At 46.3% G+C, this 15,839-nt stretch overlaps 1 protein-coding gene across 1 annotated transcript; it reads right to left on the bottom strand.

Annotated features, from left to right (window-relative positions):
• Positions 1–10,211: 10,211 nt before the first annotated feature.
• On the bottom strand, positions 10,212–11,147 carry LOC140897710 (olfactory receptor 51G2-like). Its single transcript, XM_073310702.1, is given in 1 exon segment — positions 10,212–11,147. A coding segment is annotated over 1 exon segment (936 nt).
• Between the last annotated feature and the right edge of the window lie 4,692 nt (positions 11,148–15,839).

Below are 15,839 nucleotides of genomic sequence, written 5' to 3' on the forward strand. Positions count from 1 at the left end.
AAGCTTATCTTTACCAGCTTAGGTTAAAACTTCTCCAAGGTACAAATTAATTTTACCCTTTCCCCTTGGATTTGCACTGCCACCACCAAATTTTATGTGGGTTTACTGGGAAACGTAGTTTGGACACGTCTTTCCCCCCAAAATCCTCCCAACTACTTGGATCTTAGAACAATGAAAAAGCATTCAGTTTCCTTACAAGAAGACTTTTCATACAAGTAAAAAGAAAAGAATCACCTCTGTAAAATCAGGATGGTAGATACCTTATAGGGTAATTAGATTCAAAACATAGAGAATCCCTCTAGGCAAAACCTTAAGTTGCAAAAAAGACACACAGACAGGAATAGTCATTCTATTCAGCACAGCTATTTCAAGAAATCATAATCTAACACATACCTAGCTAGATTACGTACTAAGTTCTAAGACTCCATTCCTGTTCTGTCCCTGGCAAAATCATCATACAGAAAGACACAGACCCTTTGTTTTTCTCCCTCCTCCAAGCTTTTGAAAGTATCTTGTCTCCTCATTGGTCATTTTGGTCAGGTGCCAGCGAGGTTACCTTTAGCTTCTTAACCCTTTACAGGTGAGAGGATTCTTCTTCTGGTGTTAAAGGGGTTTACCCTTCCCTTTATATTTATGACAGCCCCACTCATTGTTTGACAGGCTTCCTGCTTCTGATGTACTATAAAAAATTGTTCCTAATTTTTATGACTTTTCCTAGTTTCCCTTCACATCTTTTGAACTACTTGCGCAGTATTGCCAAGCCCAATTCAAAACTATGAGCCACACCCCAGAAAATCATCACATGGTTCAAAATAATGAGATTTAGAACTATACTTATGAGAGCCCTGTTATGCCACAGACCTCCGGACATAACAGTGACTACCTCGCAGAGCCATTTGGTACCTGAGACACAACTCAGTCTCTCCCCTTCTTCAGCCAAGAGACATGCAAACACTGGGTAAGCAAGGCTATGTACATTCTGAATAGAAAGAGGCATGACCCAAATCCAGCTACAACTCTCTGTTGGAACCAAACAACCCCCTCCCCCTGATCCAGCTACCCCCAAACTGGGTGATAATGGAAATTTGGATGCAGAGTGTGAGGTCTATCACCAGCACTAGAGCAGCTCTCACTGATCATGGAGCAGGTGGGTGTCAGGAACAAAGTGAGGGGCAGCCCAGCAGGGCTCTGTTTGCCCAGGCAACACTCTCCACATCCTTCACTCTCTGAAACCACGTCCTGATTCTCCCTCTTACTGCCGAGCTGCAGGAGGGGCCCAGAACTCCCTCATCAAAAGGCGCTGTGCTAATGACAGGCCTCATCACCACGGGGTGTTGGGAAGAGTTCAGGTTCTCCACCCAATACTCCAAATCGTCCTTAAGAGGCATAGAGCTGAAATCTCTCTAAAGCTCTTAGCTCCAGCCCCAATTATCGTAGCATCCGAGCGCCTGTCAATCTGTGACATATTTATTAATACAACACCCCGTGCGGCAGGGCAGAGCTACGAACACCACTGGGCAGATCCCAAAGCCAGAAGGCACCACTGCTATCTCGTAGTCTGACCGCCTTTACAGCACATGGCAGAGACCTGCACCAAAATAAGTCCTTGAGCAGAGCTGTTAGAACTACATCCTGACTTGATGTAACAATTGTCAGTGATGGCAAATCTACTACGGCCTTGGTAAATTCATCCAATGCTTAATTACCCTCATTATTAGAAAATATTACACCTTAGTTCCGGTCTGAATGTGTCTAGCTTCGACTTCCAGCCACTGGATCCTGTTATAACTTTCTCTGGTAGATTGAAGAGCCCATTGTTAAATGTTTGATCCACATGCAGGCACTTACAGACCGTGATTAAATCACCCCTTTACCTTCTTTTCCTTATGCTAAATACATTGAGCTCCTTCAGTCTATCACTCTAAGCCCTTGTCTAAACTTGGAGTTGAGGTTGAATTTAGCAGTGTTAAATCGATTTAACCCTGCACCTGTCCACACAAAAAAGACCTTTTTTTCCACTAAAAAGGCTCTTAAAATCGATTTCCTTACTCCACCCCTGACAAGAGAATTAGCGCTGAAATCTGCCTTCCTGGGTCAAATTTGGGGTATTGTGGATGCAATTAGACGGCATTGGCCTCCAGGAGCTATCCCAGAGTGCTTCATTGTGACCGCTCTGGACAGTACTCTCAACTCAGATGCACTGGCCAGGTAGACAGGAAAAGGCCTGCAAACTTTTGAATTTCAATTTCCTGTTTGGCCAGCATGGCAAGCTGCATGTGAGTACAGAGCTCATCAGCAGAGGTGACCATGCAGAGCTCATCAGCAGAGGTGACCATGATAGAGTCCCAGAATCACAAAAGAGCTCCAGCATGGACCGAACGGGAGGTACGGGATCTGATTGCTGTATGGGGAGAGGAATCGGTGCTATCAGAACTCCGTTCCAGTTTTCGAAATGCCAAAACATTTGTCAAAATCTCCCAGGGCATGAAGGACAGAGAACATAACAGGGACCCGAAGCAGCACCGCGTGAAACTTAAGGAGCTGAGGCAAGCCTACCAGAAAACCAGAGAGGCAAATGGCCGCTCCGGGTCAGAGCCCCAAACATGCCGCTTCTATGATGAGCTGCATGCCATTTTAGGGGTTTCAGCCATCACTACCCCAGCCATGTTGTTTGACTCCTTCAATGGAGATGGAGGCAACACGGAATCAGGTTTTGGGGACAAAGAAGATGATGATGATGAAGTTGTAGATAGCTCACAGCATGCAAGCAGAGAAACCGGTTTTCCCAACAGCCAGGAACTGTTGTTCATCCTGGACCTGGAGCCAGTAGCCCCAGAACCCACCCAAGGCTGCCTCCCAGACCCGCCAGGCACAGAAGGGACCTCTGGTGAGTGTACCTTTTAAACTACTATACATGGTTTAAAAACAAGCATGTTTAATGATTGATTTGCCCTGGCCTTTGCGGCTCTCCTGGACGTACTCCCAAAGCCTTTGCAAAAGGTTTCTGGGGAGGGCAGCCTTATTCCGTCCACCATCGTAGGACACTTTACCACACCAGGCCAGTAGCACCTACTCGGGAATCATTGTAGAACAAAGCATTGCAGGGTATGTTTGCTGGCATTCAAACAACATCCGTTCTTTATCTCTCTGTGTTATTCTCTGGAGAGTGATATCATTCACGGTCACCTGGTTGAAATAAGGTGCTTTTCTTAAGGGGAAATTCAGAGGTGCCCATTCCCGCTGGGCTCTTTGCCTGTGGCCAAACACAAATGTTCCGCGCTGTTTGCCACGGGGAGGGGGGCAGGGGAAGCGGCTAGCCACGCACTGGTGGGAGGCAAAATGCGACCTTGGAACGGAAGCACATGTGCTGTGCATGTAATGTTCACAGCAAGGTTTACCCTGAAAGAGTGTACCCCTTGTTCTATAAAATGTGTCTTTTTAAATACCACTGTCCCTTTTTTTTTCTCCACCAGCTGCATGTGTTTCAAGGACCACAGGATCTTCTCCTTCCCAGAGGCTAGTGAAGAGTAGAAGGCGAAAAAAACACACTCGTGATGAAATGTTCTCTGAGCTCATGCTGTCCTCCCACACTGACAGAGCACAGACAAATGCGTGGAGGCAGACAATGTCAGAGTGCAGGAAAGCACAATATGACCGGGAGGAGAGATGGCGGGCTGAAGAGAGGGCTGAAGCTGAAAGGTGGTGGCAGCGTGATGAGCGGAGGCAGGATTCAATGCTGAGGCTGCTGGAGAATCAAACTAATATGCGCCAGTGTGTGGTTGAGCTGCAGGAAAGGCAGCAGGAGCACAGACCGCCACTACAGCCCCTGTGTAACCAACCGCCCTCCTCCCTAAGTTCCATAGCCTCCTCACCCAGACGCCCAGGAATGCCACTCCACCCCAGAGGATTGCCCAAGCAACAGAAGCCTGGCATTCAATAAGTTTTAAAGTTTTATACTTTTAAAGTGCTGTGTGGCCTTGTCCTTCCCTCCTCCACCACCCCTCCCGGTGCTTCTCTCCTCCACCACCCCTCCCGGGCTACCTTGGCAGTTATCCCCCTATTTATGTGATGAATTAATAAAGAATCCATGAATGTGAAGCAACAATGACTTTATTGCCCTGCAAGCGGTGATCAAAGGAAGGAGGGGAGGGTAGTTAGCTTACAGGGAAGTAGAGTGAACCAAGGGACGGGGGATTCATCAAGGAGAAACAAACAGAACTTTCACACCACAGCCTGGACAGTCATGAAACTGGTTTTTAAAGCTTCTCTGATGCGCACCATGCCCTCCTGTGCTCTTCGAACCGCCCTGGAGTCTGGCTGAGTGTAACCAGCAGCCAGGCGATTTGCCTCAACCTCCCACTCCACCATAAACGTCTCCCCCTTACTCTCACAGATATTGTGGAGCATACAGCAAGCAGTAATAACAGTGGGAATATTGGTTTCGCTGAGGTCTAAGCTAGTCAGTAAACTGCGCCAACGCACTTTTAAATGTACAAATGCACATTCTACCACCATTTTGCACTTGCTCAGCCTGTAGTTGAACAGCTCCTGACTACTGTCCAGGCTGCCTGTGTACGGCTTCATGAGCCAGGGCATTAAGGGATAGGCTGGGTCCCCAAGGATAACTATAGGCATTTCAACATCCCCAATGGTTATCTTCTGGTCTGGGAAGAAAGTTCCTTCCTGCAGCTTTTGAAATAGACCAGAGTTCCTGAAGATGCGAGCGTCATGTACCTTTCCCGGCCATTCACGCTGACGTTGGTGAAACGTCCCTTGAGATCCACCAGAGCTTACAGCACCATTGAAAAGTACCCCTTGTGGTTCATGTACTCACCGGCTTGGTGCTCTGGTGCCAAGATAGGGATATGGGTTCCGTCTATCGCCCCACCACAGTTAGGAGAATTCCATTGCAGCAAAGCCATCCACTATGACCTGCACATTTGCCACGGTCACTACCCTTGATATCAGCAGATCTTTGATTGCGTTGGCTACTTGCATCACAGCAGCCCCCACAGTAGATTTGCCCACTCCAAATCGATTCCCGACTGACCGGTAGCTGTCTGGCGTTGCAAGCTTCCACAGGGCTATTGCCACTCGCTTCTCAACTGTGAGGGCTGCTCTCATCTTGGTATTCATGTGCTTCAGGGTAGGGGAAATCAAGTCACAAAGTTCCATGGAAGTGCCCTTACACATGCAAAAGTTTCACAGCCACTGGGAATCGTCCCAGACCTGCAACACTATGCGGTCCCACCAGTCTGTGCTTGTTTCCTGGGCCTAGAATCGGCGTTCCATGGCATGAACCTGCCCCATTAGCACCATGATGACTGCATTACGAGGGCCCATGCTTTGAGGGAAGTCTGTGTCTATGTCCTTATCGCTCTCGTCACCACGCTGACATCGCCTACTCACCCGGTTTGCCAGGTTCTGGTGCTGCATATACTGCTGGATAATGCACGTGGTGTTTAATGTGCTCCTAATTGCCAAAGTGATCTGAGCGGGCTCCCTGCTTGCCGTGGTATGGCGTTTGCACAGGTAACTCAGGAAAAAGGCGCAAAACGATTGTCTGCCATTGCTTTCACAGAGGGAGGGAGGGAGGGCCTGATGACATGTACCCAGAACCACCCGCGACAATGTTTTTTGCCCCATCAGGCATTGGGATCTCAACCCAGAATTCCAATGGGCAGGGGAGTCTGCGGGAACTGTGGGATAGTTACCCACAGTGCAACACTCCAGAAGTCGATGCTAGCCTTGGTACTGTGGAAGCACTCCGCCGAGTTAATGCACTTAATACACTTAGAGCATTTTGTGTGGGGACACACTCAATCAAGTATATAAAAATGATTTCTAAAAAACGACTTCTACAAATTCAACCTAATTTCAAGGTGTAGACAGAAGGCTGGTTTTCTAATCCTTTAATCATTCTCATGGCTCGTCTCTGAACTGTCTTCAATTTATCAACGTCTTTCTTGAACTGTAGACAAAAGAACTGGACACAATTTTACAGTAGTGGTTGCAACAGTGCCAAATATAGAGGAAAAATAACCTTTGCTCAAACTAGAGATTCTCTTGCTTGTACATCCTGGATTGCACTAGCTTTTCCTTTCTTAGTGTAACACTAGGAGCTCATGTTCAGCTGATTAAAGACTCTGACCCCCCCAAGTCTTTTTCAGGATCACTGCTTCCCAGTTATGCAACCCCCATCTAATAGGGATGGCTAGCATCCCTTGTTCCTAGATCTACAACTTTACATTGAGCCGGATTAAAACACATATTGCAGAGGATAGATGGACTAAGTGAGTTGCCCAAGGTCACAGAAGAAGTCTTTGGAAGATCATGGAACTGAAGCCACTTCTTAGGAGCCCCGGGTTCTCATTTTAACTCTGAACCATCCTTCCTCTCTGGCCAAGTGACTGAGTGGGGGCAGCTGGCAGCTCAGCATGCTGCGATTACCAGAAACTCATGCAATTACACTCCTGTGACAACACTAAACAGGAACCCAAGAACAATTCCTTTTCCAGACAATAAGGCTGAGTCATGCTTTCTCCTGAATCTCCTGAGGGACAGATCCATCGGCCAGGGCACAGAGCAGGGTCATAGTGGACAAGCAATTCCACAGGAGATCCCAGTGTGACTCAGAATGGCCTAATGTGATCCATAGGGACATGAGACAGGAATGGACCTCCTGGGTCAATGAGCCCAGTCCCCTTTTATGGCAGGCGACGCTGCCATATCACCCAGTGCATAAACCTGTCAAGCTCTATTTTCAAACGTTGTTTCCCCCCCTTTCTGTTGGGCAGCTGTTCCAGAACGTCCCTACTCTAATGCTCAGAAACCAACTTCTCATTTCCAGCCTCAGTTTGCTCTTGGCCAGTTTCTCCTCATTTGTTCTTGTGCCAATGCTGTCCTTTAGCTTCAGGAGCTTGGCTCCCTCCCTGGTGTTTCCCCCTTCCCTGACCCGATGTATTTATAGAGCAATCTGATCCCCGTGCAGCCTGCATTGTCTTATGCTGAACCAGCCAAATTCTTCCACTCTCCTCCAAAAGCCGGGCCCTCCATTGCCCTGACCATCCTTAGAGCCCCTCTTTGCACCTCTTCCAATCTGAATTCTTTTTTCTGTAATATGCGTGACCAGAATTTTACATAGTTTGCCAGAGGAAGTCTGACCAGTGTCTGTTATAAGGATCTTAATACTTCCCTATCTCGCCTCACACTTTCTAGGATCTCATTTGCTTTGTTCACTCCTGCAGCACACTGGTGGCCCACAGTCATCCTGGGACTGACTAATACATCCTCCTCGGTCACTTCCAACTTACCCTTGGCTGTATAAACTGGCATGTAGTGAGTCGAACTCGGGAAGATTCAGAACTGACTTGATAATAGTGTGCAAGCCCTTTTACAGGAATGAAATACCAGGTACTAAAGTGCTCTTTAACCTTGCCAGGAAATGTATAACAAGGACCAATGGCTGGAAACTGAAGCCAGAGAAATTAAATTTGGAAATGAGGCACACGTATTTTTGACTGTGTTGGTCATTAACCAGAGGAACAAACTCTCAAAGGACGTTGTGGATTCTTCTGATATCTCCAAACCAATATTACATGCCTTCCTAAAAGATACGCTTTAGAGGAACAGAAGTGATATTTTAGTCAGATACAAGTCATTGGGCTCATATGGGGGTAAACTGGGAGAAAGTGTCCAGGAGGTCAGACTCGATAATCTAATGGTCACTTCTTTCCTCAACTTCTATAAATCTTTCATTTATTGTCTTGAGTGAATTTCTATTTTGGATGCAACTGAAGAAAATTGCTATTCTGAATGCTTAAAACCACTCAACAAGAATATATGCTGGCCTAGAAGACTCAAGACTGCCACAGTGAAACCAGGATATATGGTCTCTTTACCCTGTAAACCAGATCCTTTCCTGTCATGAGAGGAATCTCACAATTTAATCATGACGGGTGTGGAGAAAGTACACAGGGAAGTGTTATTTACTCCTTCTCATAACACAAGAACTAGGGTCACCAAATGAAACAAATAAGCAGCAGGTTTAAAACAACAAAAGGAAGTCTCTCTTCACACAACGCACAGCCACCCTATGGAACTCCTCGCCAGAGGATTTAGTGAAGGCCAGGATTATAACAGGGATCAAAAAAGAACTAGATAAATTAGTGGAGGAGAGGTCCTTCAATGCCTATTAGCCAGGATGGGCATGGATGGTATTTCTTGCTTATGTTTCCCAGAGGCTGGCAATGGACGACAGGAGAAGGATCACTTGATGATTCCCTGTTCTGTTCATTCCCTCTGGGGCACCTGGCATTGGCCACTATTGGAAGACAGGATACTGGGTTAGATGGAACATTTGTCTGACCCACTATGGCTGTTCTTGGATTCTGATGTTTTTAGTTGTCCCACTCTTTGAGCTGGGAACAACATCCCATCAATGATAAAAGCTTATCACCCAGCAGCACTGAATGGACACTTGACACTCTTACTTGTGACCAGAGCTATACAGTCACCCCCAGACTCCTTGAAATGAGGAGCTTTCGTAGCAAACAGAACTGGCCCAACTTACATTCTTTTGGGACGACAAGAAGCTCTTGGGACCCAGCCTAGTTTCCCTGTGGCTCTTAGAGCATCGTCCCATCTGTCTTTCCTTTTTGGGTGGAAACAACCTTTGCTGAAACCTGTATGAGCCTGGGCGCAGCAACCATAGTGCTCAGTCTCGTCTGTGTTACAGGGCCTAGGTGTGAAGCTGACCTTTGCCCTCAGACTGCTTTCTCTCAACCAGACAATCAAAGAGCAGGCACCCGAGGCCATAGATCCATAGTTTGGCAGTGAGACCCATTTAGCCTCAATGGCTTACAATCACTGGTTCTGTGACTGTGCTGAACCTCCCTACGACACTCCAACATTTCCCTCAGAAATCCACTACTTAACCTTCACTGTCGCCCCCACATCTGCCACAGACACTAAGGGGCTGGAGTCATGGGGCTTCCCAGAAGCCAGCTGTCACAGGAGGTTGTGGTAAGAGGCCTTTTATAGACGAATATCAGAGGTGTTGCTCTGTGGAAACCTGACACAGCCCTGATCTTAGGGTCTCAGAGTATCGAACTGCATCGAATGTATTTATCCTCCCACCACCGCTGTGAGGCAGGGCAAGGCTATTATCCACCTGTGCAGAGATATCCAATGGCTTGTCCACAGTCATGCATGGCCTGGGAATCAAACCCAGCTATCTGGAGTTGTAGAGCCATGCCCAGACAACAGGACCAGCCTTCCAGACACCTGAGCAGTGACAGGCCTGGTTGCATTCTCTGAAGCACCAGCAGACCTCCCCCCTGCGCTGTATAGAGTGGGGATGGCCATGGGCCAGTTACAGGGCTTTAATTCACTGGCCTGTTTTCTCCTTCCCTCAGCAGAGTTTAGAACAGCCTGCGGGCTAGGATGACATCTGCCCATTGGAAACGACTTCCAAGAGCACAGCCCACTTTGGCCAAGTCCCTGCGGATGGAGCCACCCCAGAGTGCCCCCTTGGGGTCTGAGGTGGCCCTGCAGGAACCCTGCCCATCCCTCTATGGTCCTTGCAATCACTTACTGTCAGCCTCGGATATTTAAAACAAGAGCCCCCTTCGTGGGGTTGCATTTCTTTAGTCTTCTCCAAAACACAACATCTCTTACCCTCCAGCCCCAGCCTTCTCCTGCACTCAGGATCACCCCCACGGTCCTGATTACTACAGTCAGCGTTGGTTCAGATCCTACTCCCCTTTTTCCCCTGAAGCCCTGTCCTCTGCCTCATATCTTCTCATGAAGCCCAGCCTCTTGCTCCTCCACTTTCCCCAAGGCTCTCCCTCTGAGCCAGACCAGAGTCGGGCCATTGAAAGAGCTGCTCTGGGAGTAAAGGTTGCTGTGGGGAGCCCAAGACTCTCCACATTCCCTGACTTGTACATCCTGGGGGATAAAATGTAGAGGGTGTAGTGCACCTCACCGCGGCTCTGGCTCCCTGTGCAACTCTTAGAAAGGCCTGACGCTGGCTAAGGGGCAGAGTCTCGGGTAAAGGGGAATAGGAGAGGTGTGGTCTTTGGAGAAGAGATGGGCCAGAGGAAAGGGCTTCATGGGCAGAGGATAAAGGATGGAATTCGTGGCCATGCCCATCGCTCCTGTTTTTCCTCCCCCATGTCACCAGCACTGGAGCCAGGTGATGAACTGACCCTTCACTTGACAAATGCCCTGATTATCCTCTCACGCAGGTGTTTGCTTTTCACACTGTACACAACTGGGTTCATCAGGGGCGGGACCAGCAGGTAAATGTAGCCCAGGATAATCTGAAGCAAGTGAGTAGAGCTATTTCCAAATCTGTGTATCAAAGACAGGCCAATGTCTGATATGTAGAAGAGCACGACAGCGCAGAGATGGGAGACACAGGTGTTCAGGGCCCTGAGGCACTCTCTGTGGGATGCGATACTCAGCACTGTTTTGAGGATCATCACATAAGAGAGGAAGATGAGGAACGAGTCCAACCCAACCGTGATGACTTTAACAAACAAGCCATAGATGCTGTTCACTGAGGTGTCTGAACAAGCCGCCTTCATGATGTCCGGGTGCAGGCAGTAGGAATGGGAGAGGACATTGTCTCAACAGTACTGGAACCGTTTCAGGAGAATGGGGAGTGGGAGTATTAGGGCCACCGATCTCACCACAGCCACCAGGCCCATCTTGGATATTCTCGGTGGAGTTAAGATGGAGGTATATCTCAGTGGGTTACAAATTGCGATGAAGCGGTCAAAGGCCATCAACAAGAGGACAAAGGACTCAATTTTTGAAAGCGAGTGGATGAAGAACATCTGGGCAAAACAGGCCTCGAGGCTGATTCTCCTAGAGTTAAACAAGTATATGCCCAGTATCGTCGGTATGGTGGTTATGGATAAGGCAAGGTCTGTGACGGCCAACATGGAAAGGAAAATGTACATGGGCTCATGGAGGCTTGGATCTGTTTTTATAATGAATAGAATGACTGAATTTCCTACGATTGAAAGAACATACATGAAGCAGAAGGGGATAGAGATCCAGAGGTGGATGTCTTCCAGCCCAGGTATCCTGGTGAGAAGGAACATTACAGAGTTGAATTTAGTGTCATTGACAGCTGACATAATGTACTGGGCAGGTCTGGGGAGTTTTGAACTTTTCTTCCTGAAAAAGAAATAGAAGAGGAAACTAGGTGATAGTTAGCGAGAAATCTTTCTGCTCTCAGTGCAAATCAAAAGATTCTCAGGACCTCCAGGGAAAATCAGCAAAAACATTGTCTTGGATTTATACCCTCAATACAAAGATAGACTGTAGGTCTGATCAGTCCAGCAGTGCCTGTCTAGTCAAGTCTCCACTAGGCGTTACGAGATGCTGCAAAGGAAGGTGGAAGAAGCCCTGCAATAGGGAACTAAGAGATACTCTGATCCCAGGGAAAGTTTCTCCCTGACACCCACTAGTTAGACACATTTTGTCATGTAAGTCAGGAAGGTTTAGAATACTTACATCTGTAGTCTGCAAGGTCTTGGAGAAAATTTTGAAGGAGAAGGTAGTTAAGGACTTTGAAGTCAATGGTAAATGGGACAAAATACAACATGGTTTTACAAAAGGTAGATAGTGCCAAACCAACCTGATCTCCTTCTTTGAGAAAGTAACACATTTTTTAGACAAAGGAAATGCAGTGGATCTAATTTACCTAGATTTCAGTAAGGTGTTTGATACTGTGCCACATAGGGAATTGTTAGTTAAATTGGATAAGATGGGGATCAATAGGAAAATTGAAAGGTGGATAAGGAATTGGTTAAAGAGGAGACTACAATGGGTCCTACTGAAAGGTGAACTGTCAGGCTGGAGGGAGGTTACCGGTGGAGTTCCTCAAGGATAGGTTTTGGGACCATTCTTATTTAATCTCTTTATTACTGACCTTGGCACAAAAAGTGGGAGTGTGCCAATAAAGTTTGCGGATGACAGAAAGCTGGGAGGTATTGCCAATTTAGAGAAGGACTGGGATATCCTACAGGAGGATCTGGATGACCTTGTAAACTGAAGTAATAGTAATAGGATGAAATTTAATAGTGAGAAGTGTAAGGTTTTTACCTTTAGGGATTTACATTTACATTTAGGGATTGTCAAGGTTCCTTCCCCACTCTGAACGCTAGAGAACAGATGTGGGGACCTGCATGAAAACCTCCTAAGCTTATCTTTACCAGCTTAGGTCAAAACTTCCCCAAGGTACAAAATATTCCACCCTTTGTCCTTGGATTGGCCGCTACCACCACCAAACTAATACTGGTTACTGGGGAAGAGCTGTTTGGAAATGTCTTTCCCCTCAAATACTTCCCAAAACCTTGCACCCCACTTCCTGGACAAGGTTTGGTAAAAAGCCTCACCAATTTGCCTAGGTGACTACAGACCCAGACCCTTGGATCTTAAGAACAATGAACAATCCTCCCAACACTTGCACCCCCCTTTCCTGGGAAATGTTGGATAGAAAGCCTCACCAATTTGCATAGGTGACCACAGACCCAAACCCTCGGATCTGAGAACAATGAAAAAGCATTCAGTTTTCTTAAAAAGAAGACTTTTAATAGAAATAGGAGTAAATAGAAGTAAAGAAATCCCCTCTTTAAAATCAGGATGGTAGATACCTTACAGGGTAATTAGATTCAAAACATAGAGAATCCATCTGGGCAAAACCTTAAGTTACAAAAAAGATACACAGACAGAAATAGTTATTCTATTCAGCACAATTCTTTTCTCAGCCATTTAAAGAAATCATAATCGAACACATACCTAGCTAATTTATTTGAGCATGAGCTTTCGTGAGCTACAGCTCACTTCATCGGATGCATACCGTGGAAACTGCAGTAGACATTATATACACACAGAGATCATGAAACAATACCTCCTCCCACCCCACTGTCCTGCTGGTAATAGCTTATCTAAAGTGATCATCAAGTTGGGCCATTTCCAGCACAAATCCAGGTTTTCTCACCCTCCACCCCGCCACACACAAACTCACTCTCCTGCTGGTAATAGCCCATCCAAAGTGACAACTCTCTACACAATGTGCATGATAATCAAGGTGGCCCAAGTCCACGCAGTGTGCAGCGGCAGTCAAAAAAAGCAAATGAGCTGTTAGGAATCATTAAAAAAGGCATAGAGAATAAAACGGAGAATATCTTATTGCCCTTATATAAATCCCTGGTGCACCCACATCTTGAATACTGCGCATAGATATGGTCCCCTCATCTCAAAAAACATATACTGGCATTAGAAAAGGTTCAGAAAAGGGAAACTAAAATGATTTGGGGTTTGGAAAGGGTCCCATATGAGAAAAGATTAAAGAGGCTCGGACTTTTCAGCTTGGAAAAGAGGAGACTGTGGAGAAAGTGAAAAAGGAAAAGTTATTTATTTGTTCCTATAATATAAGAACTAGGAGCCACCAAATGAAATTAATGGGCAGCAGGTTTAAAACAAAGAAAAGGAAGTTCTTCTTCACTCAGTCAATCTGTGGAACTCCTTGCCTGAGGAGCTTGTGAAGGCTGGGACTATAACAGGGTTTAAAAGAGAACTGGATCCATTCATGGAGGTTAAGTCCATTAACGGCGATTAGCCACGATGGGTAAGGAATAGTGTCCCTAGCCTCTGTTTGTCAGAGGGTGGAGATGAATGGCAGGAGAGAGATCATTTGATCATTACCTGTTCGGTTCACTCCCTCTGGGGCAACTGGCATTGGCCACTGTTGGTAGACAGGATACTGGGCTGGATGGACCTTGGGTCTGACCTAGTATGGCCATTCCTATGTTCTTATGTAATTGGATTTCCTGATTACCCATTTAATCAGCCCTTCCCTCTTTGAAGCCTGCTACGTTCTTCGCCACATTGATATCTTGTGGCTGCGAGTTCCATAGCCTACTTGAGTACTATGTGATTTTACAGTTCTGACTTTCATACAGACACTCTTTCTGGCCATGCACTTCTGAGTTGGTCTATTGTATTATGATGCACATGGCAAGTGCATGGCGAAGACGGTCATTTTATTTATCTGCCCTGCATTGAAACTATTTATAAACGTGTTTCATTGCCTCACAGATATACTTTTTATTTTCTGCACTCCTGGGACTTCAAATTATTCCACTCTCTCTTTCCAGCACATGGGATAAATTCTTAGTGCCAGGTTCTTAATTCAATAATCGTGACTTCTACTGGGTAGCTCCAGATTTACATGTGTAAATTCAGTCAGAACCAGGCTATGTTAACTTTCCCTTACCTTATGCTCCCGGTGATAGCATCTGACCCCCAAGAATCCCCCCAAGGGAAGCTGAAGTGCTTTGCCTGGCCAATGTTAACTGAAGCCTGAGCATTCGATCTTCCTCACAGGACCTGCATCCTCTCCCCAGGCACGGGTCTATAGATACTTGGCAAGTTACAAGCTAACACACGCAGTTACTTCAGCTGGGCGGGAGAGGAACTGGTGTCACAAACGGGTGAATATGCAAACACTACATTTGCACTAATACCCACTTGTGTGTGCAAATTACTTCAGGCATGTTCATGTAAGAGGTGATGGGTGCAAATTACTTACAACTAATAGAACACTCCCCTTTCCTGCACCTCAGCTCTGTAACATTACTGAAACAAAGACCAGCGGTTCTGTTCTCTCAAAACTTTATGGAAAGACTTCCAAAGACTTCCAGCGGTATTTGTGAGGAATTATGTTCATGATCAACAGCTTCTGGTCAGCTACCAGGGGATATGATCATACAGCTGTTCACTGCACAAGAGTTATTAGCACAAACCATTGCAAAAAGTATGGAAGAACTTCTGAAATACTTTTTAAAGTAAAAGCCATTAAGCAGTAAAGTTTCCACTGCTCCTCATGAAAGTTTGGTTTGCAATATTTTATTACAATGAGAAGTTTTGGCAGAACATTCACACATCTGTCGTTTAGCACACACCTGTCAACCCATTCCTTCCCCTCTGATCTTCTTTCAGAGATGATTTCTCAGCTTACAATGGGACTTAAAATGTAGGGTTTGTCATCTGGATTTCTTCAGAATCTGAAAAGATTGCAGTGTCTCAGCCCTCATTCAGTCCCTTGTCAGCAAACAGAAGCCGAGTAGCTCCTCTGTCCCTGGGTTAATAGCTGACTGGTTCTCCTCAGGTTCTCTTCTGTCAGTCTGTAGCCTGTATCCAGAGTGGTAACAAGCCTTGGAGTCAGGATAGAAAATATTCATTCCCTGAGCTCTGACTCACTCGTACATCGTAACCCCAGCACTGGTTATTCATCCATGGTGAGGGTTTGCAGGAAGTGGATTTGAAAGTCAAATGCATGAGTATTCATGGAAATGGAACTTCATTTCCCCATGAAAGTAGTCTATTGCTCTCTCTCTCTCGCTTGCGCTTTGACTGTCTCCGTCCTGTATTCATAAACTATGTGGCATCTGGGAACAGCATTGTGACAGACATGGAGCTGAGCTGCCATAATGAATGTGTATGTTAAACCCAGTTCTTGGGATGTTTGCTGCAGAGCTATATTGAGTTAACATTTGTGATGTTTATGTTATGGCTCTATTGGGTGAAATCAATATGGATCTTCCTAGTTTCATAGCAGGCTGCTGGAAAACAAGCAAGAAGGGAAGCAATAGCTCAAGAAAAGCCATCGCTCAGTCCCCACCCCAGGGAGGACAAGAGACAACACAGAAGCTACAAGCTGGGAAGAGCCCGTTTCTGAGTTCCAGTTGCATTCCACAGCTTGTTTTGCCAGTTCTGTCAGTCTGTCCAGAGGTGGGGCAGCTGTTGTGAGAATCTCTTCA

This window comes from Lepidochelys kempii, chromosome 1 (genome assembly GCF_965140265.1).
Source record: "Lepidochelys kempii isolate rLepKem1 chromosome 1, rLepKem1.hap2, whole genome shotgun sequence".
In the NCBI taxonomy this organism is placed as follows: domain Eukaryota; kingdom Metazoa; phylum Chordata; order Testudines; family Cheloniidae; genus Lepidochelys; species Lepidochelys kempii.